The following is a 25,857-nucleotide window of genomic DNA, read 5'->3' as shown; positions in this document are numbered from 1 at the left end:
CCTTTTCTTTGAGATGACTAAAAGGCCCTGTAACTTCATCTGAAAAAACTCTTCTTATCTTCACTTTGTCTGAGCGTTACAGTTAAAACCTCTTGCTGCATTATACCAACTGATTACTTAGGCTTAACCCGGTAAAGATTAAAGCACRCGCTTAACCTTACACGCTCTGAACGATCAGTAGAACCAAGGTTAACACGCGAGGGTTAACATGCCTCTGTCTTTACAGCGCAATAAATTCAATCAGTAAATGCCTTAGAATAGCGACACAGAGGTTGCCCAGCGCCTCTCGGGACGAGGTCAGAGCTGCCAGTTGTTATGGCAGTGCAAATAATAATGACAATAATTATGGTGCTCATTTAGCTATCAACAAGGTATTTTTAGACAGGAATGAACTACAGCTGTGTAGGGCAAAATACAAGCATATACTCCAGCTCTTGACAGATGATTGAAGGCAATTAAGGTACCATGCTCTAACGAGTTTCCATTTGTTACCTGAGCCACAGTGAGTTTGCTGCCCCCCCTCTCACCTTGCTGCAGATGTGAAGTGTGTTCRCTGCACATAGCTTCAGCAAAGTAATTTGAGTTTCCAGCTACAGCAGGCCAGGAGCACGCAGCCCATCACTTAACTCAGCTGCCAGGCGGTAACACATTAAGCCATGCTAGCTCTGTTATGGGGAATCATTTGATCGTATTCTCAGAGAGTCTACTGATTTCTTCACCAGGCTTCAATCTTCAGTATTCCGTAGTGAATTCTTCACATCTCATATGGCTATTGATCATTTTTATCTTGTTGGAGCTTCACACAAACCTGAGAGAAGAATAAGAAATAAAAGGAGGTGGATAAACAAGTTACTGTAAAGTAAGATTTACTCTGAATTTGCCATGCATCAGCCTGCTGTTCTCACTGCAAGTGCAACCTGCCTGAATTAAGTTGTATTTTCCATTGTATTTTCCATACGTGCCACAGGGAAAGCTACTTTGCACTTACTGACATGCGGTTGCTCCTATCCAGCAGTAACTGTTCACCTGCCTTAAGATGGTCTTCCAAGGTCCRTTCAGTAACACTTTTTCAGTATTTGTGTTTAGTGCTAGAATGAGGATGCCCATCAAGAAAGTGTGTATTAAAAAAGGAYACAGAATTTACAAATAAAGGATTTTCATTGTCTGTTCTGTTTATTTTCTTCMCTCAGATTTGTAAGAGCAAAGCGAAAGAATCCCAGCAGTATTATCACAGCTTATCCATCCGGCAGAGTCTGGCGATCAACTTTAACATCCAACAGGACTGTGGCCATTTCCTTGCTGACGTGCCTGTTCGCCTCCTTCCATGGGAGGATACTGATGCACCAGAGGTGGAGGAAGAGCAGGAAGAAGAGGAGGAAGAACCTGAGCAAAAGAACAGAGAGACCCCTTCCAATACAGAGGCTTCACAGAAAGACAGCTCCAGCAACCAGGGGACCATCAGCAAGCAGCGCAGCCGTGTTGTGGTCATCACACGGGAGGTCCCATACTTAACAGTGGCTGACTTCGTGCGGGAATCTACATCTCGYCATGCAAAAAGCCCAGATTTATATGAGAGGCAGGTCTGTCTACTCCTTTTACAGCTGTGTTTGGGCCTGGAGCACCTGAAACCCTATCATATCACACACTGTGACCTGCGGTTGGAGAACCTGCTGCTGGTTCATTCCAGACCAGGAGGCAGCCYTCTGAACTCTGAGTCCGTGGAGCCCAATCCTAACACTGCTTGCCCAGCCAGGTTAATAGTGAGCAATTTCTCCCAGGCCAAGCAGAAGAGTCATATGGTGGATCCTGAGGTCCTACGAGATCAGTCCCGCCTGGCTCCAGAAATCATCACTGCAACACAGTACAAAAAGTGTGATGAGTTCCAGACTGGTATCCTCATCTATGAAATGCTGCACTTACCCAATCCGTTTGATGAGAATCCAGAGCTGAAGGAGAAGGAGTATACCCGTGCTGATCTCCCCAAGATCCCTTGCCGCTCCCTTTACTCTCAAGGGCTCCAACAACTTGCCAGCTGCCTGCTGAATCCCAACCCTTCAGAGAGGATCCTGATATCAGAAGCCAAGGGAATCCTTCAGTGTTTGCTGTGGGGTCCACGTGAGGACTTGTTTCATGCTCTCAGCACATCTTCCAACCCAGCCCGGAGGGATGCCGTACTTCAGAACTGGCTGGACATCAAACGGACGCTGCTGATGATCAAGTTTGCAGAGAAGTCCTTGGACAGGGACTGTGGARTTATTCTTGAAGACTGGCTTTGCTGTCAATACCTGGCATTTGCCACTATAGACTCACTTCATCGCATTGTGAGAATCATGCAGCAGCACTAGTTTGCAGAACCTGTTGCTTTCCATGAAGCCTCCCCCTGCCCCAGTCCTCACTCCAGCCTGCCCTAGGGCTCACACTTCGTACAAGTGTTAAAAARGAAAAAAAAGCCTAGATTTCAAAGCCAGCAACCCTGAGCAAATAGGTTCTGTTGGAAACATTGCATCCTATGCCTGATACAACCAAAACTTTGCTTTCTGCTAGGCTTAGTTATATCCTCCTACATTTGGATCAGACATTTTGTAACTCAATATCTGGTTGATAAGGAGAGCAAACCTTAAAACCTTAACAGATACCACTATTTCTATCATTGCAGTGAACAAACTCCCCTCATCTTCTGGATGGTTTCTGTCATTTCTATGTGCAGCAGTGGCAGTGAATAGCACTGACCACCAGCAGAGATGGATTAATTATTAAATGAGAAACAAATGATCCACCATGCTCCAGGCCACAAAACCTTTTATTCCTTTCATTCCGCATCCCGTGTGAATCTTTCAGCTTAGTCAGTCACCCCTAAATGGGCTGAACTCCTCTTTCTCCTGGCCTCATTCAGAAGGATTCAGATCTTTCTAACACTGTTCTGTTTTCTTCCCAAATGTGGTTATTCTGCTGACTGTGGCCAGTGTCAGCTAGCAGTAAGTATCTCTATTCTGTCCTCTTCCCCCTTTCTCTTCCTCTGCCTGCTCATATCCTTGCTAACCACGGATCCTTGATTTCAATGATCCTGCCTTAATCAGGACATTATCTTTAGCTTAAGATCTCTGTATTAAAAAACACAGTATGCTCACACCGTCTTTCCCATTTCCCACATGACGCTTACCAGGCTGGATAGGTGATGTAATGTAGATATAACTGTGTTTGTACAAGAACGATACAACACATGGTGGACAACTGAAATTTTGCTTCCGCTGCAAAAGGCGCTAAAGCCTGATTTGAAATGGATAGAAAGTACATAACCTTCTCTGACAATCACTGTTAGAATAGGAATGAAAATAACAGCCACCTCTTCTGTTTTATTTTGGTTTGCTCTTGTCTCTTGTGCCATATTGCAAAGTGGGACTGAAACTGGCACTGCCGGATGTTGGCAGAGGCAGAACCGTTCAGAGCGCATCTGTGTGTAGTGAACAGGTCGCGTGAAAATGCTTTTACTCCAGACAGTTCTCTGAAGGGTAAAAACAAGGGGGCAAAAATGCTGGGTTTTAATTAGTGAGGGAGCTGTTAAGTTTGGCAGCCACAACTAACAACATCGTGATCCACTTTTCCTGTAGTGCTGCTTGGCTGCGTATTTCTTATGTGTGACCAGGGTTTTCTGATGTCTAACAGACAACAACCTAAAAGCGGCATGTTGTGGAGACAGCTCAAGGAGCACTGCAGACAGGGTTTGGGACCAGCAAATGAGCTATTGAGTACTGAAGAGGTGGAATTTTTAAAAATTCCGCCTGAAGGAGCTTTGCACTTCGCAAGGCAGCTGCTGACTTCTTGCCTGACGTAACAGCTGTTTCCTAAGGAACCTCTGCGGCTGTGCAGACAGCGTCTTTGCTCAGTATTGCTAGGCTCTGAATGGCTTCCTGAATCGCTCTGAAGAATACGTTTGGATGCAGGGGAAAAAGTGACACCGAATATTCTGACCTGGGTGATGGACAGCAGGCAGCCCTAGTCATGAGCCTGTGCTTCTCTCCTATGGATCTATGTGCAATTCTTGTATGTATTTTTAAAGCTGTACATTACAGTGTTCACTTTACACACCAGCCTTTACCTGATGCTAGATCTGCAGCCCCTTCTTTTACTTTCCTGGCACATAAATGCGCCGATACCCATGTGTTTTTTTTATGGATTGATGTTTCATTTTAATTGTTAAAACTGTGAGGAATCAATTCACTTCAGCCTTGAAACAAATAGCCACTTTATACAGCATATGCATGCTTGGACCAGATGCATGGAAACTGAACAAACAGTCCTGCAGGCTTAAGGTCAGCAAAACTAGCTCTGGATCCACACTATACATTCAGAGGGGTTAAAATGTCGATACTAGTCTTCTCTGGCATCTATCAGAGCTAAGCTGAATAGTGCGTAGAAGCCTACATTGATTGTGCAGTAGTATATAGACTGTTTTTGTGACCTTCCTACAGATTTTTGAAACTTGGGATTATTATTCTGTTGTTTGATTCACCTGTATCAGTGAAGGATCAGGCAAGGATAAGAATAATATATTTTAATGTGATATGTACTTTTTTCTTTCTGGCAAAAGGTTAGGATGTCGGCATTGATGAAAAAAGAGGACAGTGCATTGAAAGTCCAAGTGCAATGTATGTAGTTGAGGTACTTCCACTACATCAGGAAAGAACGTTTCTACGCTAACGCTGAGCAGCTTGTAAACGACCCCTTTACAAGGAGTCACGCACGCAGTGCAGCCCGCTCCCTCGGGATGCAGGCCGGCAGCGCTCGGAGAGCGCGAATACGCGCRGCGTGACAGCTCGCCCCCATACTCTCTGCTACCTGCTAGTCACTGTGTGTCGAGCTGAGAGCAGGGCACTGCTTCTTGTTCTCTGTGGTCTGGTTTTGTTTGTTCTGTAGTACCTGTGCGCACATAACTTCTCACATAAGTAGTACAGGCTGTGTGAGCAGCTCTCGGACCACTCGCCGCTGCAGCGGGCTCGTTCCTTTCAGCCAGTAGGTTTCTGTATATACGGACACGTATTCTCAGCGTCGCTTTCGTGTCAGCGCGCACACGCGAAGTTGAACTTTGAATGTTTTACAGCCCTTCATATTTAATGCAGCTGGTCCAAAGCCTTTGTATCTCTCGCTATCTAATTTCAGTTTGTATTTTTTGTGATGAACCAATACTCACTTTAGCTCTRCAGTATATTCAAGCATGGATAGATTTTGACTACGAATCTCTTCCTTGTGCAGCACTGGGTAAACTTTAGCAATTTGTAGTGTTGTGTGGTTTTTTTCTTTTATTCTTTAAAAAAGTAAGAACGGTCAACAAAGTCGAACACCATCTGGCCTGAGCTATTCCTGCGGGAGCTTCAGGCTGACTTTGCAGATATGCCCATAACCGGTGATTGTAACTATGTCTGTGGCGGTCCTCCATCCTGGCAACAGAGTGTGCCAGATAAGTACCTGAGAATGTATGCATTAAACTGATTGTAAACAAATCCTAAGAATGCTACAGCATAATTGCTAAGCAAAAGGAAAAAAACCCATTCTGCTTGTAATTGGGATCCTGTGTGTAACAGGAACAGAACCCCTAACTGTGCATAGGTAACTTAAATGGACATGTGCACAGATCTTGAATTTTTTAGTAGTATAGCACTTTCAGCTGAGCTCAAGAAATAGGAAGAGCTGCAAATCTGAGATAACAGTATTGACTGTAAATATATATTTTTCTATTAATAAAAGCTGCCATTCAAATATTTTTAACATGAACTCTACAGATTTTTCCAGTGCAAAGTAATTTCTGGAAAGTCAAATGCTTGTTTGAAGAAGAATTGTAATGAGTGATTTCTGATCCTTTTAGAGCCATTAAAAATCTCTCTAATGTTACAGAGAGAGTACAGTGATTGGATTCACAATGTTTAGTGCCTTGTCAAAAAAATAAAGTGAAGTTGGTCAGTTGATGGGAATCTTATTCTTCTGGTGATAGCCCTACAAATAATACTGCCCACACTGGGATGTGAAAGACCATTTAAAAAAAATGGTGCATTTCATACGAGGATGAGGGGATCTAGTCCATGAGAACATTTGTTTCTCGAGATTCAGTTATGTGAGCAAGTTCCTTTAAGTTGCTTGTTGTACAGCTTAACATCAGGTAACAGCCAAAATTGTGGGCTTTCAAATTTGGAGTTGAATCTGCACAAGGGAGGTAATAGTAGGTAAGAAGTCAATTGGTCTCATCTGACCACAGCAACATCCCAGCAGCCTATTGCTTTGACAATCGACTCCGGACACTCAGCGTCCAGGCGAGGAAGCGGACTGGTGTGGGAAGAGGCGGCGCAGGAGAGGCGCCCCGCTCCTGCCGGGACACGGGCCGGGCCGCCACTGGTGGAGGCGGTGGACGTGCTGCACGCGGTACTCTGCGGCGTGAAATGCAAGCCTCTGGTAACACAGGAGCTCTGGAAAGCTGTTTCCAAGATGTCACGGAAGGTGTTTTTGCTTTGTATTTCTTCAGTTGGAATTGTTTATTCACTGATTATCTTTCAAGCCTCAGATTTGATCCAGTCTATGCACAATCCAGGTGAATGTAAAGAGAATCTACTAGTAAAAACTTGCCCAGAAATCTTCAGGAATAAAGGAGACCCAGAATTYTACTCTGGAGTCTCTGGAATGTCAGAATAGAGAGGCATGGCCTCTTTCTAAAGTTCAGACACGGTGAAATCTGTAATTCAGGCTAGACTGTTTTGTTGCTGGCCTACAAGCAACAATGCAGAGAGCATTTACAGAAATGTTCCACCTTACGTCTTTTAAGTGCCACACGTGCCAAAAGCACCCACAAGATACAAGTGGATCATCTTGGCATTGTAACACATGGGAATTCCAACATACTAGAGAGAAGAATATGCTGTTTAAATAAATCAGATGTGTGTTAGCAATCAGTTATTGGAAGAGTTTATTCTGCAGCTTCATACTATAGGTCCCATATGGCATATAAAAATAGTATTTGCTGCATTAGAAAAGTCTGTTTCTCAGTTCTTGTGCTGAGAAGCCCCACCCAAATTAATATAATTTTTGATTTTTAATAAAAGTTTAATGAACAGTTAAACAGTTAAATTCATGTGTAAATATAAATTAAGTAGTCCTGTTTTTATTTAATCCAACTGTAATTTTTCTGAGGGAACATTTAATGCACTTTCCTTTCCCCCTTTCCCCAAATAAGAATTAAGCAGTCTGTTTCTTCTTAGAAACTGTGTAAGACCATTATTTCCTACATGACTGGGCCATCAATTTTACTCTGATTTAGTAGAGGTAGTGCTTCTGCTAAAACTCCTGAAAACCTAAATAGAGCAGTCAGAGCCCTTTGGTTACTGTACAGAGACGTGATGATGATTTAGTTATGCAGTAAGGTAACATGAAAGAAGTGCAGTATAGAATTTTAAATACTTCTGTAATAATACTGCTCCCCAAAAATACACCTGTATTTTCTTTATAATATTCTTTAAACCATCATCTAGATTCCAAACACTTCAAGGGAGGAAAGGGCAAAATATACTTTTCAAAGATATACTGGGGAGAAATTTCTTCAAGGTATCCTCAACTCCAAAAGGCAGAGCAAGTCCTTTCCATTGCTGTGTTGAAAAGAATTTCTAGTAGACGATCTRTATGGATTTTATTATTCACCTGGATACAGTATTAGAAGGATGATGGTTTTGAACAGATGTAGAACATGATTTAAATAATTTCCTATACGTCTCCTTGCATTGGTGCTCCAGTCAGCATTTAGTTGGAAACCACAGAATGCTTTCAGATCGAGCAGAGTTGCCGGTGAGGCATGAACTCTCAGCTTTCCTGTACATAAGCATTTTACCACTCTACAGAATTTGAGAACTTGGTTTGTACTTCAGGCTATGAAGATTTTTTTTTTCCTTAAATCCATGGGGAAGATTTCAGGGATTTAGAAGAGGTTGGAATTTTTTTATATGGAAGAAATACATGTTCATATATATGCATATATATATATATATATATATATATGTATGTATGTATATGAAGTTTTGTATCCCAAAAATATTCTTTGCCCCTTTTGTTTGAAAATATATATATTATATATTATATATATAATATATATTTAAGGTTGTGTAAATTTTAACAGAGTAGTTTCATAAAAGAAATAACATCTCTTCAAAAATGACTTGAAACCCATTTCTTTATCCTTTGGCTTGTTGGTAGTAGAAGGTTTTGCAGTTGAAATCCTTGGGTTTTTTTCTTTTAAATCTTAATTATGCTGAGCATTTAAGAATGTTTTTGTTTTTAATAAAAGGGGAAATTTATTTTTAAATTAGGGATTCCAAAATTGACGGTCTTTCATAAATGGGATTTCTTTAAAATCCCTTAGAAAAGGGATTTTTTCTTTTCTTTGTTTTTGATTTCAACTCCATTTCTTGTGGGTAATTTGTGTTTGGAATTCCTGGTTGCATTGCTTTATCTGGTGCTTCATATTGATATTTACACATTTTTATATGAATAAGTATATAAACTTCAAGCCTTCCTTTGTGATCAGGGGCAGTTACACTCTGGTTTGCTGTGGTACTTTGCTGTGTACTCTGTGGCATTCATGTTACTGTGTAAATAAACTAGTTTTATTACACTGAAGGTCAAATTTGCAGTCGTCATCTTTTTCTCTCTTAGGCAACTAGCCTAAAATGCAGCCTTCTGAGGAAGATGCCTGACCTCGGCGTGCTTGTCGSAAGGTGGCAAGTCTCGGCGAAGTTTTGGCTAGGAGAAGAGCTGGCCGCTTCGCAGCGGCAGCTGGGGTGCGGGTGCCGCTGACGCGAGCTAGAGCCGCTGGGGCTGGCGGCCGGGGCCGGGCTCCCCTGCTCCCCAGCACCACGCTCGGGGCACAGCACCACGTACCGCCTCCGACTGTTTTCCTCCAAAGTCTCACCGTGGCTGGCACTATTTCAGCTCCATCTGGACAAGCCCCAGCCCGAGCCTAAACCAGCCGCTGGCTGCTGTGCTGTTTTAACCGCCGTCTTGTTAAGGCCTTTGTGGAGTGAAGTGACTTGACACTCTGATGAAAACGGAGACAGCGATGTGTCCAYGCCAGGGCGACTGCTGTCACTGAAGGCGCTGAGCCAAAGTTAGCAATTTCCCTAGTGTGGACAGGGTTTAAATGACCTGCTGCGAAGGAATAAATGGCTTTAAGTGATTTTTTATATGCTGTGACAAAGCAGGATGCCTCCAAGGCACTCATCTGCAGCGCACTTCGCTTTGTGTCTGATCYGTTACCTTGAAGCCTATAGCCTGATGGAGATTCTGCTGAAAAACAGATGGGATAATATGTGTCTTCTGCGATGAAGCAGACACACTCCAGTSCTAGTGAGATCAAACAGCTCCATTTTGTACACAGATTTGATAGGTAGCAATAGTAGCTGCAGATGCTAATTTATTAGCATAGACCAGATGACATCAGATACGTCACAGCAATGCTGTGGTTCTGCCTGAGCATAGCACTGTGTGTAAATACTCTTAAAAAAAATAGCAAAAAGCCTGAGGGCTCAATTCTTCCTGCAGTTACGCTGGCTTTGTGCAGGTGTGTCACCGACTTCAGGAGGGCTGCACGTGATCAGAGTCAGTGTAACTACTACAGGCCAGTCCCATCTATCTCTCGRTCACTGTTTCAAAGCTTTCCAAAACCAGTTTAAGCTATTGTCCTTCTTTTTAAAAAYGCAAAGCTAACCAGCTCCAGAGACATCAGTAAATACACAGCACGTTTAACAGCCTGATAGAGATATTTTGGCTTTACCAGAATCATCCCTGTTTGCTTTAATGAAGTGCCATGGACTCAGTTAAAAGGGTTGGATTATGCCATTTGTCAGTGGCAAGCACCAACCAACACTGTGGAAAGACATCCAAGAACAGTCTGAAACCTTTCAAGGCTCRGTAATTGTACTAGTTTAACTAAAGCCTGTTTGAAACTAGTTGAGTTATGTCAGTGCAAAGTCCTTAGTGGATGTCCCTATGGGGTCACCRTCTGGCAGTCTCATTTTAGCTCACGCCAGACACAAATGCAAGCGAAGCCAAAAGATGCCTTTTTAAGCTGATAGGAAAATGCTTGCATCAGGTTTTTTACCAGCTCAGAAACTCACTTTTTGGTAGACAATGTTTGTGAAGTAAAGCACTAAGTTYCTATGCATGACAAACCCTTATGATTTAGGAAATCTTCATGCATCACGTAGGCCCTGCCAGCTGCCCCTTTAGTCCCAGTTACGAGCTTCCGTGCTGCCGTTTATGAATCATGCTATCCTCCTCCTTATTCCACAGTGGTTTTAACCGGAACCAGGTAAGAGCAGCCAGCTCACAAAGCAAACTGTTCAAATTACGTGTTTGATGGGAAATAATGGATGCACTGGAAAATCACTGATCATTTAAGGGATCTCCTTCAAAAAATGAGAAAGAATCCAAGACCTGCATACCACTGAAAATGGCACTCCCCCTTCCTAAACAAAGCAGTTTACTTCTGTAAAATATGCACAGATGCTCAAATACTGCAGTGTTGATATTGGAAACTACACAAGGAGATAGTTCTGCTCATAAAGCCAATATGGCTCTAACATAATCATACAACAAGCCACAGATTTTAATGCCAAAAAGGGACCATTATGTTATTTGTCAGATCTAGGCTTCCCTTTTCACCTAGCTACTACTGGATTGATGTATCCTGGATTGGTAGAAATCTCCTGAGACCAGTAATTTAAGTGCAAGTATATCTTTCAGAAAAGTACCTAGTCTTTATCTGTGAATATCAGCAGCTGGAGGAGTCATGGCTCTGTGAGGAAAGATATGTGTTCAAACACCATTTGGGCCTTCAAATCTATTGCAGTTCACCTGGTGCTACTACTGCCATCCCAGCAGGCAGCTGTAAATCGTGGTTGGAAGATCGAGGCAGGTTCCTCGCTATCAGACCGTCTTTCAAATGAGAACAGAAGCCAAGTGAGCAGTGTCTGGTGGCTGAAGCAGGCTGCAGAGCACTGCTTAGGGACTCTGAGGCAGATTCATGTGTATGAAATCAGAACTGAAAATTATGGCTGTTGAACATTTTCTGCTCTTACCCGCAGAGACCAGTGAGACCTGCTTGTTTTGCTGTTGTTAAGGTTTCTTTTGTTACATTGCAGTTGGCAGTCAGGACATTTGCAGAAGCAGACGCTAGAAGTAACTGACAGTCATTTAAGGTAAAGCTACAGGTCTCCACTACATCTTACACGACACAAGGGGACAAATGGGAATGCAAAGGCTTTTTGCAAAGGTGTTTTTGCTGTCTGTTCTTGTTCATACTAGGCAGCCCTACTCACAGCCCCTCTGTTCAGCGAACAAATGGGAGGCTGCTGTCTCACCCAGCTCTGCCCTGATGTGCGCCATGTAGGTACCTGCTTGGTTTTTTGCAGGGGCCAGGATGTGCCGTGCCGCTGCTGCTGTCACTCGAGGCACCTGGCTTGGTGCCCTGTGCAGGGGGAGAGCCAGCGATGCGGCGGAGGGGCGCACAGCCCACGCTCCCCCGCGCTGCCATTCGGGGCAGAGCGGCCCGGGGACGGCCCCTATGCGCAGCAGGACGGAGCAGGGGCACTTAGAGGCCTGATGTCCAATCTCAAGTGTTGCCTCTCTGTGGAAGTCTTACTGGCCTAGATTAGCAGCAGCGAACAGTGTAAGTTTAACATCAAAAACAGACATGCTTGCAATTTAACTGTAGGAACTCAGCTATTGAGTCCTACAGGAGCACTATGCTTAAATCAGCTTACTATCAGAGATAGGCTTGTATCCTGCCCCATGGACAGCCAATACCTAAACCATGAAAATAGCAAGGGGAGCAGGTCTGCTTGCAAACTTTCTCCATTTTAGTCCTGAAAATAGCATTTATGCTTCCTAACCTTAAATACTCCAGCTTATGCATCAGTAGCTGTATGGCAGTTACTGCTAAAGCAGTCACCACAAGACATTAGGGTTCTCCCCAGCTTAAAACAAGCAGCAGCAATGGGATATCAGATGATGTTGTGGGATACCACATGACAAATTTTTTATGGCTCCAGTTAAAAATGCTGTAAAACGATCCACTGCTTCCTAAAACCCAGGCCTAGAGCTTGACCAACACTGACCTTTTTGCAGCCATGAACCATACAGATTGTTTCTCTGTGGCATGCAGCATCTCCCTGTGCACATATCACCTTCAGCATCTCGTTCCTTGTGAAGCTCGGCACATAGTCCCGTTCTCTTCACTGCCTTCAGTGAGACCTTCCCGGTCCGTGTTTTCTCAGGTGATGTGGCCCACACCACTGAAAGATTAAGAGGAAGGATACTGGCACGCTGTAGAAATGTCAGAATGTATTTCATCTCTTGCACATCAATAACCTGTTTACTTTTCCTGGGCAGACATCTCCAGGCCTAGAGCATTGATTTTTGAGAATCCTGGATGTTCAGATTAGACTGTTTAGTTTATTTTTTAGTAATAGGAACTAGTCTGAGTTTATCCAACATTAAATTTCCTTTGCTGCTTTTGTCTGCTTTTTCAGGAAGTTTAAACACACCTAGAATCTTTCACAACCTTCTGCGATTCATGCTAGCCATAAATCAGTTTCACGGGGTGATTCATCATTTCTTTCTGCAAATCAGCAATCAGAAATGTTGAACAACTTGGGTCCAAGACTGGTTCTTGGACACAATAGTCTTTTTTCCCTAAACAATTTGCATTTGTCACAGAATTCTTGTTTCTATGATTAAAAAGCTGTATTTTTCACTCACTAAAAGGAAAATAAAAATACAATGTGGGATGTGTGGCACTCCCAAAGTACTTCACAAGGAGGGCATAAGTCCTATGTCACAGACTCAGGAACTGATGAACAGCAAAGTGAAGGGATGTGTTCAAGGACACAGCAGCCTCATTGAAGAGGGACAGGATGCAAGAACTTCAGGCCGAGTCCAGTACTCCTAAAATAAGTCCTACAACATTTCTACTCACAGGCTGTTTACCACCGAATCATGACTGATTGCCCACCACTACCTAGGAGCCTCCATCAATTACAAAATTTTTACTATAAATCTATTTTGTTGTTAAATTTTAACATTAACTGCTCAAGCAAGAAAACAGCAACATTACACAGCTTCTAAAAAGAAAGGAAATCAGACTGCACCACTGGAATAGTGGATYGAGTCGCTCCAATGTTTACTTCAGCCTGAATAGACCTTCAGATTGAGACTAAAACTTTTTGTGTCCTCTGCCACTTTGCCATTCTCTTCTGTGTCACAGAACGGTGTCAATGTCTCTGTTTTGCAGGCGGTAATACTGCCTTGGAGCACACACACCCCCCACCTCGCTGGGAACGGTCTCRCTCCTCGGCATTCCTGAGCAGCCTCTCTTAACAGGAGGCTCTGAGAAATGGCCTCCCTGGACATGAACAGGAGTGGTCAGCCTGGGCACACCATCAGAAATGTGTGCATCAGCCTGTGGGTTTAAATCCCAAATCTTTCTGCTGTATTATCATGCCGATGACTTTAAGCAGTCTCTACTGCGAGCTTCAAAGGTTTATGTGATAAGCATGTATGGTTCGTATTACTCCCCAGTCAGAGGTCTGCAGTCCTTTCTCAGATGGCATACGATACCACTCAGCCCCACATTAGTGTGAAATACACTGAATGGAGATTCAGTGAGAGCTCTGGGAACTTAGGTGAAGATTAACAGCACGGGGGAACACATTAGGACACTCGTGTAAACCACCCTGTCCTCTCTGCTACCAGGCAACCTGCAAAGTAGCAGACTGTGAAGGCGTCTTTCTTACGTTGCAGTCACCAGGCAGGCTCTTTAGGAGCTTCGGATCTCTCCTAGCGTGCTGGGTATCGTTCCAGTGCTGATGCACTGGAAAAGTGGCATCCAGGAGCTGCAGACCATGAGCTCCATTTAGCCTGATTACTCAAGCATCAGGAGCAGTCACAGGGGTGGTGGGTAGAAAATAACCAGTCTAAGTCTTCTCTGGAGTCAGTGGCTGGCCAGAAGGCCTGTCATTACAACAGCATTGCCAATTTGCATGAAAAGAAAGTGGACAATAAACCACCCACTTCTGACACATTCCCAGGATGACACTTCTAAGAAACCGAGGGAGATGCAGTACAGTCCCTTCAAATTAAGTCCCTGACAGCTTCTGTCAAGCACTGCCAAGCTGACGGCCCTGGAGTTGGCAGTGCTCCATCTCCAGAGAACTGAGGACCTCCCAAGTTAAGTCAGCCAGGGAAGATCAAAGAACTGGCCAGTGAGCCTGACTGGTAACTTTCCCCATGAGCTGGTATGAAGCAATTGCAGAGCTGCTCCCCAATGCTCAGGGCATGACTTGGATTTAGCTGTGCGCCGGGATATTTCTTGCCAGCCCTGATTCCTGCACCATTCCAGGACCCTGCCAGGTAGTACGTTCTTGAGGTTTCTTCACTTCTGGCCCAGCTTCTGCCTACACTCCTAGACCGGTGAAACAGAGCCTTTCCTAGCTTCCTGACATCAGCTCACCCTTGATTACAGAACCACCTTCCAGACCCAAGGCATCCTGCCCCTACTTAAGGCATGTCCCCACACAGGACTTTCCCCGACACAGAGAACTTTTTGAATCTCAGATGTGGCGGGTAGGCAGAAGAGCCTGGGAACTACAGCAAGTGCTTTGAAGGTCCTACCAGCTGAAGTAGCTGAATGAAGAAGTGCTTTCACACACACAGGCACAAATCTGGAAGCAACAAGTCCCAGACAAGACACAAAATGCCACTGAGAAGGCAAATGGTGTCCACCCACACTCACAGAGAGAGAGGGGGCTGGAAATCATGCAGCCAGACTTCAGTGGAGGTATGCCAGTTTATACCAGTAAGCATCTAACACATAAATCCCATTAGTAAGTGTAAATAAATCTAAGAGGAAATGACGCTAGATTTACCATACACCTCCTTCTTCTTGGCAGTCTGTTGATACACTCCTCACCATTACAACTGAAACACATGGCTGAGCCTGTCACTCATGGCAGAGACAACAAGCTGTACATCTTAGGGATTGTGCCAGTAATAATCCTTGGCCAAAATAACTTTTCCTTCAAATTTGTTTAACGCTGTGTGTCTTTTTAAGGATTCATTTCTTTTCTCTTCTGATTATTTTTTGAATTTCCAATTTTTTCTCTCACTGTGTAGCCAGTAATCAGATTATCCRTTAATACCTGCCTAAAGCAGTCAACATTGATTAAAAGAAAGAGTGGGCATTGTGCTATTTTTAATACAAATGATTTAGTTCCTGAGGCTGAGATTGATTTAAAGGGGTGATCAACTTAACAAGGGATTGAATTAAATTGGAAACATCYGATTCCAATATTTCTTACATCTCCAAATTGCCAAAATAAGCCAGTGGCATGGCTCTGAATTTATGCTATCCCCTGAAAAGGTAGGAAGAGCAGTTTGTTTTAACCATGTAAGGAAAGTGTGCCTTATTCTGGATGTAGTTAGATAAGTGCTCAAAGTTGTTAGCAATTTTCAGAATGGATATAACGTAATAGCAGAAGATTCTATCTGGATAAGAGCCACATGTTCATCTTATAAGAGCACGTCTAAATTCTTAATTCACACAATGTAGGCTGGATTTCCAAAAGTACTATCTGTTCACCCACACACTCCCACATACACATGTGTGCACAATTGCTACAAAAGAGACTAGAAGATGTGGGTGCTCACCACCTCTGAAAGCAAAGCCATATACCACATTGTAGATGCCAGGCAAACTTAATACGGTCATCAGTTTATTAACACTTTAATAAATGGTTTAATATAATTTTATTTTTCACGCTGCCCAAAATACCTTAATAATAGGGGTGATTACACATCAGTTTCTAATTTGAATGCATTTACTAGCTCTGAATAGCCCAAGTAATTAAGATTTCAAGCCTCTCTGCAGTAAGCAATCGGTGAGCTCAGGATACTGCCTGGACTGCACTGAGCTGAGTTCCGCCCCTCAGTTTGAAAAATGGCCTTTTTTTACCCAACTCATCATCAAAGATCCCATTGCTGTTCCTGTCCCAAATCTGACTTCATCAGGAAAGTGCTGGTGTGCTGCACTGCATTTTAGCCATTTTACTGAGATTCCAAACAGCTTTTGAGAAAAACTTTAATTGATTTTAATTGACTGTTTATTCTCTCCTCATGGTAAATGCTACTTACTTAGCTGAGAAGACTGACTTGTCCTTATAGCCATACTTTCCCCTAGAAATGTAGAAAATATTAATTTTTTTCATCATATCAATGAATACCTTTGTATTTTGATGCAGTGACTGCAGACAAAAGATTATTCTTTCCAATATGGTTAAATGTGAGCGTCTGCCTTACAAAAGCAGTAAACAAAAGCAAGAGGAAAATCTTGGCATGCTAAAGTTATGACCTAATTCTATCCTTCACTGCACTTCTTCCTCTCTCCAAAAAAATCTTAAGTTCAAAATAGCTGTCCTTGTGCAGAACAGTTCTTACTCTCTGCTCAAATAGGTTACTTCAAGAGTAAAGGCAATAACTGCACATAACCCACTGAAACACAAACCAGCCACAGTGCTTACTCAAGCAGCACACGGCTGGGCTCTGGAATGCTTTATATCTCTGGAGAAGGCCTTCCTTGTGCTACATGCAGCTGTGTTTTGTATCAGAGACAGAATAACTCTCCAGGCTGATTTGAAAAATCAATTACAATTATGGTCAGGAAAAATGCTCAAGTTCAATGTGAAGTTCACTGGACCTCAGACCAACAAAACCTTCTGCTAACACACATAGATCTCCGGCTTGGCAAGAATTTACATGCAGAAAGGATGCCTTGGATGGAGACTCATGCATTTTACAAAGATGCATCTTTGGTCTGTGCAGGTCTAGATGTAAATTAAGATAGCCCCACTGAAGACCACCGAGCTACATTGATTCAAAACATGTGAGAGGACAGTTTATGGAATGCAGACACAAGGATATGAAAGGAGCAGCTGTAAATTATTCTTATGTATGTGCTGAATGTGTCAAATAATAAAACAGCATGGCCATGAACACAGGAACCCCCAGTTAACTATAAAACCTCACAAGTTAGAACCTCATAATTAAAGCCCACATATCCCTGGCAAAGCTGTCCTATGATGAGAGCCACAGCTGGAGGTTCAGTGGAGTTCAGTGGCCGACCACCTCACCACGGTTTTCCTCAAACTATACCACATGAATTTAAGTGAGCAAAGTGCTCGCCCTCACCAATGGATTTGCAGTGAGCATGATGCTTGCTGTGAAAGAAAGGCAGGTGCACTACATCAATATTTCTTTGGCCCAACATTCTGGCTATTCAAAATTGAAACACATGAAACACAACCTGACCAAGCTTGCACCGCTTTCAGCTTACAACAGTCAGTAAGCTGGATCTGTCTCACAGTGACCTGCCACTATCCATAGGCATCGGTGAAAGGAGAAGCTTGATCCTCCAAGAGCAAAAAGCTTCCCGTCCCTATGTACACTCTGTTTTGTCTCAGGTTACTTGGAGCATCGGTGCACCTATTGCTAACAAGAGAAAAAAGCACAAAGGTTTATTGGACGTATTCATCATGGTCAGGACTTTCCTTGTAAGTAGTTCTATCCCAACTCAGAATATATCATGTCTTTTCTCAAATATATGGSGTAGATGTTTTAGGGTTCTTTCTTTTGGTCCACCCAAAGTCCTGATCAGGAATGGGAAGCCTAAATCTAAATCTCACTGAACACTACGGGAAGTTTCCGAAGGAAGCTGATGCAAGCAGCCTATTTTAGGACACTGCATTCTTCCCTTTCCTTATCCCCATAACAATCTCTTTCTCTTTCCCTTGACACTGTTCACCACTTGGTGAAGAAGTGCCAAAGAGAGACACGCTGAATGCCATATGCACACTGTTGTGCAAACTGGAAAGAGAGGAAGGGAGTCTTCAAGCAGTATTAGACAGTCTGACCCTGTTGGCAGAAGTCCTCTGCCTCCTCCCTGCTGGGCCGTTCAGTGATCTCTGCTTGGCAGTGACAGCGAAGGAAGAACGAAACACAACAACTGCTTTTACAGCAAGTATGTCATCCCTGGGTGAGCAGGAAGGAACCCTAAGAGCAGAAAAATCAGTGAAAGCCAGTGTGTATGTCTGTGTTTAACAACAGCCCAGTGCTGTATATCAGAAGGACTGTGTTACACTTAAGAATTTGATCTTTTGCCTTTGTTTTTACTGGATTTTATTGTTCGTTTTTTTAACCAAAATCGATCAATAATAGTAGTATAACACATGCTCTCTCTATTGCTTATATATATTTTTATAGCCTACAATGCTATGTGCCATGTCTTTCACTATGAAGACATTCCCGAACAGGTTAAGCCAATGAAAAATGCAGATGCAAATTTGAACTTTCAAATAGTGAAATATAATCTCTCACAACGGCTTGAGGAGCTAGAAACTTCTGTGTTTACAATGGAGCTCACCCCCCATCCAATCTAATCTCAGTATAAAGCTGTATTTTAGCATTCAGTAAATCTCCTCGCTTCCAAAATACCCTCAGAGCCTCCTTGCAGGCTTCCAATCCACACCCATTGGCATATATGCCATGTTATTTCATCAGAAAGCAAAGGGCTTCAGACACTCTGGGAAGGAAATTTTTTATAATACAGTATTATTTGCTCCTCAACAATCCTCATCCTTATCTCTGATCACAGGTGCAATCTTTGTTCAGGTGTGATCTCTGGTCCTCATCCTTCCTCTGCCCTAAAATACATACACCTGCCTGCTGAAGCACACAGGTCATCAGATGAAATATAAACTGCTGGCAGGTTGCTGYTTCTGGCTTGCAACACTGCCTGATATTTTTAGTTAGCTTAGTTTGCTGTTCTAAATTGTAAGAAACTGCTTCCTAACAAAGTAAGGAAGCTGCTATGTGAAAGAATAGCCTTAGTATCTTCTTCCTGCAGCATTTGTGTGATTGCTGCTGGAGGTAAAATCTTATCTGCTATATCTTAATGCAGATATACGATGTTTTTGTTAGGTTCATAGGCTTTTGTACCCAAAGAATGCTTTCTGGCTGAAGCAAAGGAGATTTATTCTCTTCTGTGCCATGGAAACTCATGTAGGTGAATCAGAAATCTACAACTGATGAGATGACTGCCTGAGATGTGTGGGATCTAGAGGATTTCTGGGTTAAAAGCATGATATGCCAGTCGATTATATTAGGTTTAAGGTGAGACAGAAGTGTACTGAAATCAAGGACACTATGGTGTAACACACTGGAGAATTAAGCTCTGTATCTTTTCACCTGCTCTTTGCTTACAGGAGACCTGAAATCTCTGGGAGGCTGCTTGTTTCTGCGACCAGACTGCTCAGTGCCATSTGTGGCACACAACCGTTGTGGTGCCAGGGGACAGCGCCTACAAATGCATCGTGCAGTTCCTTGGTTTTGTGGAAGTAACAGCACTTACTGAGGAGGTCAACTGGCCTGCTCTGAGGGGTTCTTTCTTTATCCTTAGCACTGTCTGCTGACAAAATAGTATTGTGGATCGATCTTTAGAGGGGAAAGAACACTTCAAATGTGCCTGCAAGCAACATGAGCAATCAGAGGTACAGAGCTGAGACAGTGCATCCTGCTCTGGTGGGGCACCGTCGACATCCATGGAGAAGCAGCATGAGGGATCACTGGACAGGTTTCCCACTCTTACTCTGTAGTGAAGCAACTGCGGCATTACATGGGACAGCTGCAAAAAAAAGTCAAGGACAGACTGATATGGAAGCGGGCAGCAAAACTGAAAGCGACAGACTGAACTGCTGCCTCAGGCTGGCAGGAGGAAGGACGGGGCAGCCAGGAGAGGTTCGGGTGCCAGGCACCGGGAGTACCACTGAGGCCGGGACCGTAAGCAGGGAGCTTTGCCTGCAGAGCCCTTCGCTGATGCTAAGAGGAAAGCACATCTGTGTACCAAGAAATGAGGAGGAGGACTCAAGCACAAGCAAATCCTCCTGTTTGTCTGCACAAATAATGACAACAGCCAAAGCCGGGAAACGGGAGTGAAAGTGTGTTTTTATATCTGTGAACAAACTGTACCTGGCAATGAGAACACTGGGAGTGGCTCTGCTGGGGGATGCTGACTGACTCGCTGGCTGTGATTTGGCAAGGTGTGCAGAGTCCCTGCTTTGGTATCCTGCTGTGGCAGAAGTCACCAGATGGTGCTGTTACATGTAGGCTTGAAAGTTCATTATCTTAAAATGGGAACATGCATGGTCTTTGAGGAAATACAATGTTCTTGTTATTTTTGGGAAGCCTTGCCTTTTAAATTTAACTTCCATCTTACTCAGATCACTTTCTTGASTCAAGTTCTTTACTCAACAGTCTTTGTGGATTTTTGGAAGAGGAGTTTACTAGCATGATATTTGCAGCCTGATCTGCAGGAAGGCTGGAAGAAATGGGATAAATGCATAAGCCGCACTAAGAAAACATGCAGTCATAACTCTCGTACTACTTATTTTTCTGCAATTGGAAACTCGCACGCAAAACCTGAAAATCTGCCCACCTCACAGTGGATACATGACTTCAGTCCATAAAATTGGCACCATGTAGTAAAAGATATCTTCCAAGAATGCAGTGAGGATTAAGTAATGGTAGTAAGGTACTTGGGCTTTTCAGTTTAAAATAACTACAGAATAGCATAGCATTCCTATCTATTATTAATACAACACCAACTGTGCCCATCTTCTAAGCATCTTCCCTCTGAAGGGAGGGATGCCTTAAACCATCCTGCTTCAATTAATCAATAGCTTTAAGACAGTCAGCACAAATATGCAGAATATGTATTTCTATTTTTTCCTTCATTATCTTTTAATAGCTTTTAATAGAAATAATCTAATAGAATTCATCTCGTTAAAAATAGATGTCACATGCACAACAGTCTTCAATATCAGCAGAAAGGAAACATTGCAGCACTAATTTGATCTACTCCTTGAAATTTTGAGAGATGTCCGGTAGATGGCAGCAAATAGCACTCAAGGGAGTTAAAATCCCCTCAAGGTGAATGCCTAAGAACTGCTAAAATAGTGTGAGCAATTAAATGTTTTTATCGTCTATTTGTCATGAACTAAACTCATTTATTTTGCTCTTTGCAGAGAGGTAGAGAAAATAAAGACTTTCATAATGTTAGACTTGACGTGTATGTAACAGTAAAAATATAGTAGCACTTGAAAATGACTTGTCAGCTTGATAAAATTTATAATTATTTGAATCATTTATTCCCCAAACAGAAGGCTATCGCTATAGGTCCCTTTGCATAAATCAAGAAGRCTATTAAAAGTAGTTTCAGGAGGAGAGCAATTTGTTATGAAATGAAGGTCAATCTCATTAGATCACTATAGCAGGTATCCTAATAACATCCTGGCAGAAACGAGGTATCTCATTACAGAAGTTGTATTTTGTTTGAAATATTAGGCTGTCATTAAGTGAGCACTAAAATACACATAATATTGGAGAACATAAATTATTCCCCGAAAAACTGGCCTACAGTATTAGAGAGGTACTAAAACACAGATATGGGCTCCACATAAAACTTAGTGTTTTATGTTTCTTCTAGCTGGATACATGTACTTGATAGGAGTTTGTTTGGTTGTTCCTTCTGGATATTGAGCCATGATCAACTTGCATTTACAAGAATTAGAGTGCTGTTTTCAGAAATGAACACAGCAAACTACCACTGGTAAGAAGACGTTTAATTTTCCCTGTAGTAGTTGAGGAGGATTAATTATCTGCCAGCTGTGAAAAGGCAAAATTTAGAAGCAAACAGAGACATTTACAGAATACTGAAAGAAATGCTGTTTTTTTGAATAAAAGACAAGTAGTCACATTCCCTTTAGTTATCCTTACCCACCTGGAAAGTAGCAAATGGGTTTTTTTCCAGATCTTTCACTATACTAGAACTGCTCCTGAATGCTAAGGTATGCTAAAACACTCTTCTGGAGCCAGGTCACAGTGCTTAGCACCTGGCAGGATTACGCTGAGCATCTGCTCTGGGCCCATTGATAGTATCTTGGCCTTTCCAACTGGGCAGGCAAAATATTCACAGAAGGGAGCACAGAGTAACAACTGCAGTAGGAGCCTTGACTTCCAGAAGCTCCAGGTCTCCTACATATCAACTTAAGACTCATAACACACTTGTGAGGTGGAGAAACAACATCAGGAAATTATGAGGAAAGCAAAGACAGAGGATACGCACATTTCCTTGTACCACAGAATAAATGCAGACAAGGTTCTCAGGTCATGCACTTTGTGCTTTGACTGCAATATCCCCTTTCTCTCAGTATAATAGGGTTAAATCACTGGTAAACCGCAAACAAGTTTGATAAAAGGCCTGTGTACAAACACAGATGCCAAATCTTGGAGCAACTCACAGCAGCTACAGATGGCACCAGCAGAATAGTTCAGTAGAGATGCATTTCAGAAGTGAAGACAGCCCAGCTGGTTTGTGATTACAGTTTGGTTTTTTAGGGAGTTTTGTGGCTTTTTTTTTAAGATTAATCTTTTTGTTTTCTTCTTTCCAAGGACGTACTGAGCTAGAGCAATGCCAGCTATAAGGATTAAACAGTTTAATATTAGATTTTTTTCTTCAAATACGCTTCAGCTGCAGATATCTATGTAATCGACTGACAATGGTACTTAGCATTACAGGCAGAGAGGTCCCACACCACCTTATGGAGACCCTGTCTGCAGTGCGTTTCCCACGCCCCCATGCTCCCCAAGCCATGCCCCTGAGGTGTGCCACCACCTACAGAAAATGAAGGTATCCCCACCATGTAATGGGGACAGAGAGACAGGCATGTTGGGTGATGTGGCCAGACAGCTCTTGTACAGGACAAAGTATAAGGAAGCCCATTTCCTTGATTTTTTCCGCCTGTTGCTGAGTTACTGTCTTATCTTTATGTCACCTTCAAAATATTCTTTGTGAAGCACTTTCTGCACGGGTAAAACAAACTTAATAGCTAAGGTAAGAGTTGTGCAATAGCTTGAGCTGGATGCTGCAAAAGGGAAAAGGCAATACAGATATACAGAGTATGAGCAAGAAACAGGAGCACAGCACAAAGAGCAGAAGAGTGTAACTACAGAAGATGACCTTAACAGCTGTATTTTGAACAAGAAAAACAGCAAGCGATGATGGTTGGTATTATATCTGCTTAAAGGATGTAAGTTCAAATTAAAGTGAACTAGATGCAAAAGAGCAGAGGTTCTTAAATGCTGCTTTTTATATCATTCTTGGGAGGTGCACGGTTTTGGCTAATAGCAGGAACTGCACTGGAACTCTGTAAGAAACTATACAGCCCCTTGGCTGAAAGGTGCAGGGCAGTGACAGTTTAAAGGTTCAAGAGAGCTCATCTGACCAAGCATAAGCCACTCATTTAGGCTCCCTCTATATTTAATGGATTGTGAGGTCCTTCCAGAATGTGAGCCATTTCATCTGTCTTGCACACCTGCTTTCATATAGGATGGACAATCTTTTCTCTTTCTATTGCAACAGAAGTTAACTTGAGGAGCCAGCTTACACTGCCTAGACTAAACCAGACGTTGGCTGGAGGAGATCAGGGAAGGTGAAACACTTTCTAGGAGTCTCAGTTTTGTGGGAGATGGAGCTGGAGGCGCTTTGCTTCCAGCAGCAATGCCAATAAAACAACCCAACTGCCCACTGTTCTTTTCTGCCTATGTGTGGCCCTGATAAGTGGGGTGGTGCATGTTGTCTTGGGGACAATCCAGTGAATAAACTGGGAAAAAATCCAAGTTAAAAATATAACTTTTTTTTCCTCTGAGTTATTTTTTACCATAATCTGCTCCTTGCTTTGTTTCCATGGTTACACAAATACTTACAATGGTACCGTTGCTACCCTCATGAGAAGAAGTGTTAAGGAGAAGGCAGAAGGTACAGTGGAGGGTTGCTTAAGCTGGCTGCAGAAAGGCAAAACTCACCAAAGCAGTCTGACTTTTCACAAACCTTTCTTTGACACTAGTTCTTTGTTTAAGAAATTCCCATCTCCCAGTCACTTCCTTAGCAGTGCTAAGCTGTTGACAAAAATGCAGTGCCCCACTTCAAATAGCTGCACTGGCTCAGCTGGAAAGGGAGTGGGGCGATGCAGGGACAGGAGCATGGGGGCCTGCAGGTGCAGGCACTGGAGAGCTGTGCTAAGCTGTGCTGCCAAAGGAAAGGTAATGTGAGACTGAAGCCATTTCCCAGGATGTAGACCCTGAAAGAAGAGCTCATAGAAGCTGGCAGAGAGCTCTAGTAGCAGATAGGATGATGGGGAAGGGAGAAGGTGTCACTTGCAGTCTGGTGTAGTTTGTTCATCTAAAACCCAGGATAGACAGTGCCACGATTCCTCCCACTGTTTTTCTCACAAAATGAAGTGGATGAACCACATGGATTCAGCTGCTTTCCAGCATCAGAGAAGACTTTGAAGTCAACCCACACTTACTTCTTATTAAATACAATGTTAATGTACTTCTGGATAAGCTACCAATAGCAGTGACATGTTTTTAAGTGGAATCTTTTCATATTCTGTTTTTTTGAACTACTGTGTGGTTCTTTGGGTGTATAAGCAGAACTGTTTCAGATTCTGCCTGACTACAATTTATCTTGAAACTCTTACTTCTGCAGTACTTCTCAAATCTGAAAGAACTTTCTCCAACATGCCAACCTTTACCACAATACCACAATGTCTAGTATCAAAAATGTGTGCTAGAATAAACTAAATTAGGGCATGCAAATATCCTTCATGACAGGCAACATATTTGAATAAGGGTATATATTATTAAATAGTTATTTTATGTAAGTTTTACTTAAATGCACTGTATATGTATGTATGTATATATTTATGTCTGTTTTCATTATTGAAAAGTGCAAGTTATATAGGTTTATTCAGATGATAGAGACCGTATAAGGAAAAGACAATAAACTAATCTCAATCTTTTTGTTTCCCAACATCATGAAGGGTGTTCCCTCTACATCACTTCTCTGGCAATAAAATGAACCTTGCTTCCAACATCTGATGATCACGAGTGACTCCTATGAGATCATTTGCTACCAGTGAATGGCAATTAACATATTGCAAGTCTTGACTGGTACTCCTGGGACCTACTAAATCAGGCGGGTGGGACCTTAAAGAGGTAAGAGATTTCTTCTGTTCCAGAAAAAATGAAAGATCTAATGTATTGTTGCCCTCCCTACTTAACACTGACAGTCCCTGTCCCTATCTCTGTTCACTAGTTTGCAACACACTGACAGATGCTGTCTTCTCCTAACTGTGATTCCATAAAATGACTAAAAAGGTTGATTAAGAAAATGTTTGTGTCAAGCAATCAGGCATTTTCACTGTGCATCCTTCAGCTTTCATGGACATTCCAAGGCTCTTATATTCTTCAAAGTATCAGAGAAGCTTCTGATTATTTCATCAGATGATGAAAAATATGAGATTATTCTATAATACCTAATTCTTTCAAATAGAGATACCTTATTTTAATAAGATTTGCTACATTCTTTGTCCCAGAAACAAGAAAACATACTTCTCTAATGCATGCCTGCAACTGCAAATTATCATTGCTGTGGATACACGATGTGTCTACAGGCTTGTCAAGATCAATGATTTTTAACACTGTAGACTCAATTGCATCAACGTAAAGTGCACTGTATCCACAGAATTTAATTCCTACTGCATATATAAAAAATTGGAGAGTTGAATCAGGCATAATTACACTTCAGGGCAAACTACGTCATAGTAGTATCTGCTTGCACACTCATTTCTGCATGTCCAAGTTTGCTGATGATCTGCC

At 42.5% G+C, this 25,857-nt stretch overlaps 1 protein-coding gene across 2 annotated transcripts in view; it reads left to right on the top strand.

Moving 5' to 3' along the window:
- PEAK1 (pseudopodium enriched atypical kinase 1) overlaps window positions 1–8,649 on the top strand; it is an 84,232-nt gene extending 75,583 nt beyond the window's left edge. For both annotated transcript variants that reach the window (XM_085303951.1, XM_085303952.1), the window contains one exon: window positions 1,191–8,649. In XM_085303951.1, coding sequence (XP_085160077.1) covers window positions 1,191–2,345 — 1,155 coding nt within the window. In that variant the 3' untranslated portion in view covers window positions 2,346–8,649. The remainder of the gene's footprint in view (window positions 1–1,190) is intronic.
- Window positions 8,650–25,857: the final 17,208 nt, after the last annotated feature.

The sequence above is a fragment of the Rhea americana genome, unplaced genomic scaffold (genome assembly GCF_003343005.1).
Source record: "Rhea americana isolate MKP2758 unplaced genomic scaffold, rheAme1 scaffold_201, whole genome shotgun sequence".
In the NCBI taxonomy this organism is placed as follows: Eukaryota; Metazoa; Chordata; class Aves; order Rheiformes; family Rheidae; genus Rhea; species Rhea americana.
This window is presented reverse-complemented; position numbering and strand designations above follow the sequence as displayed.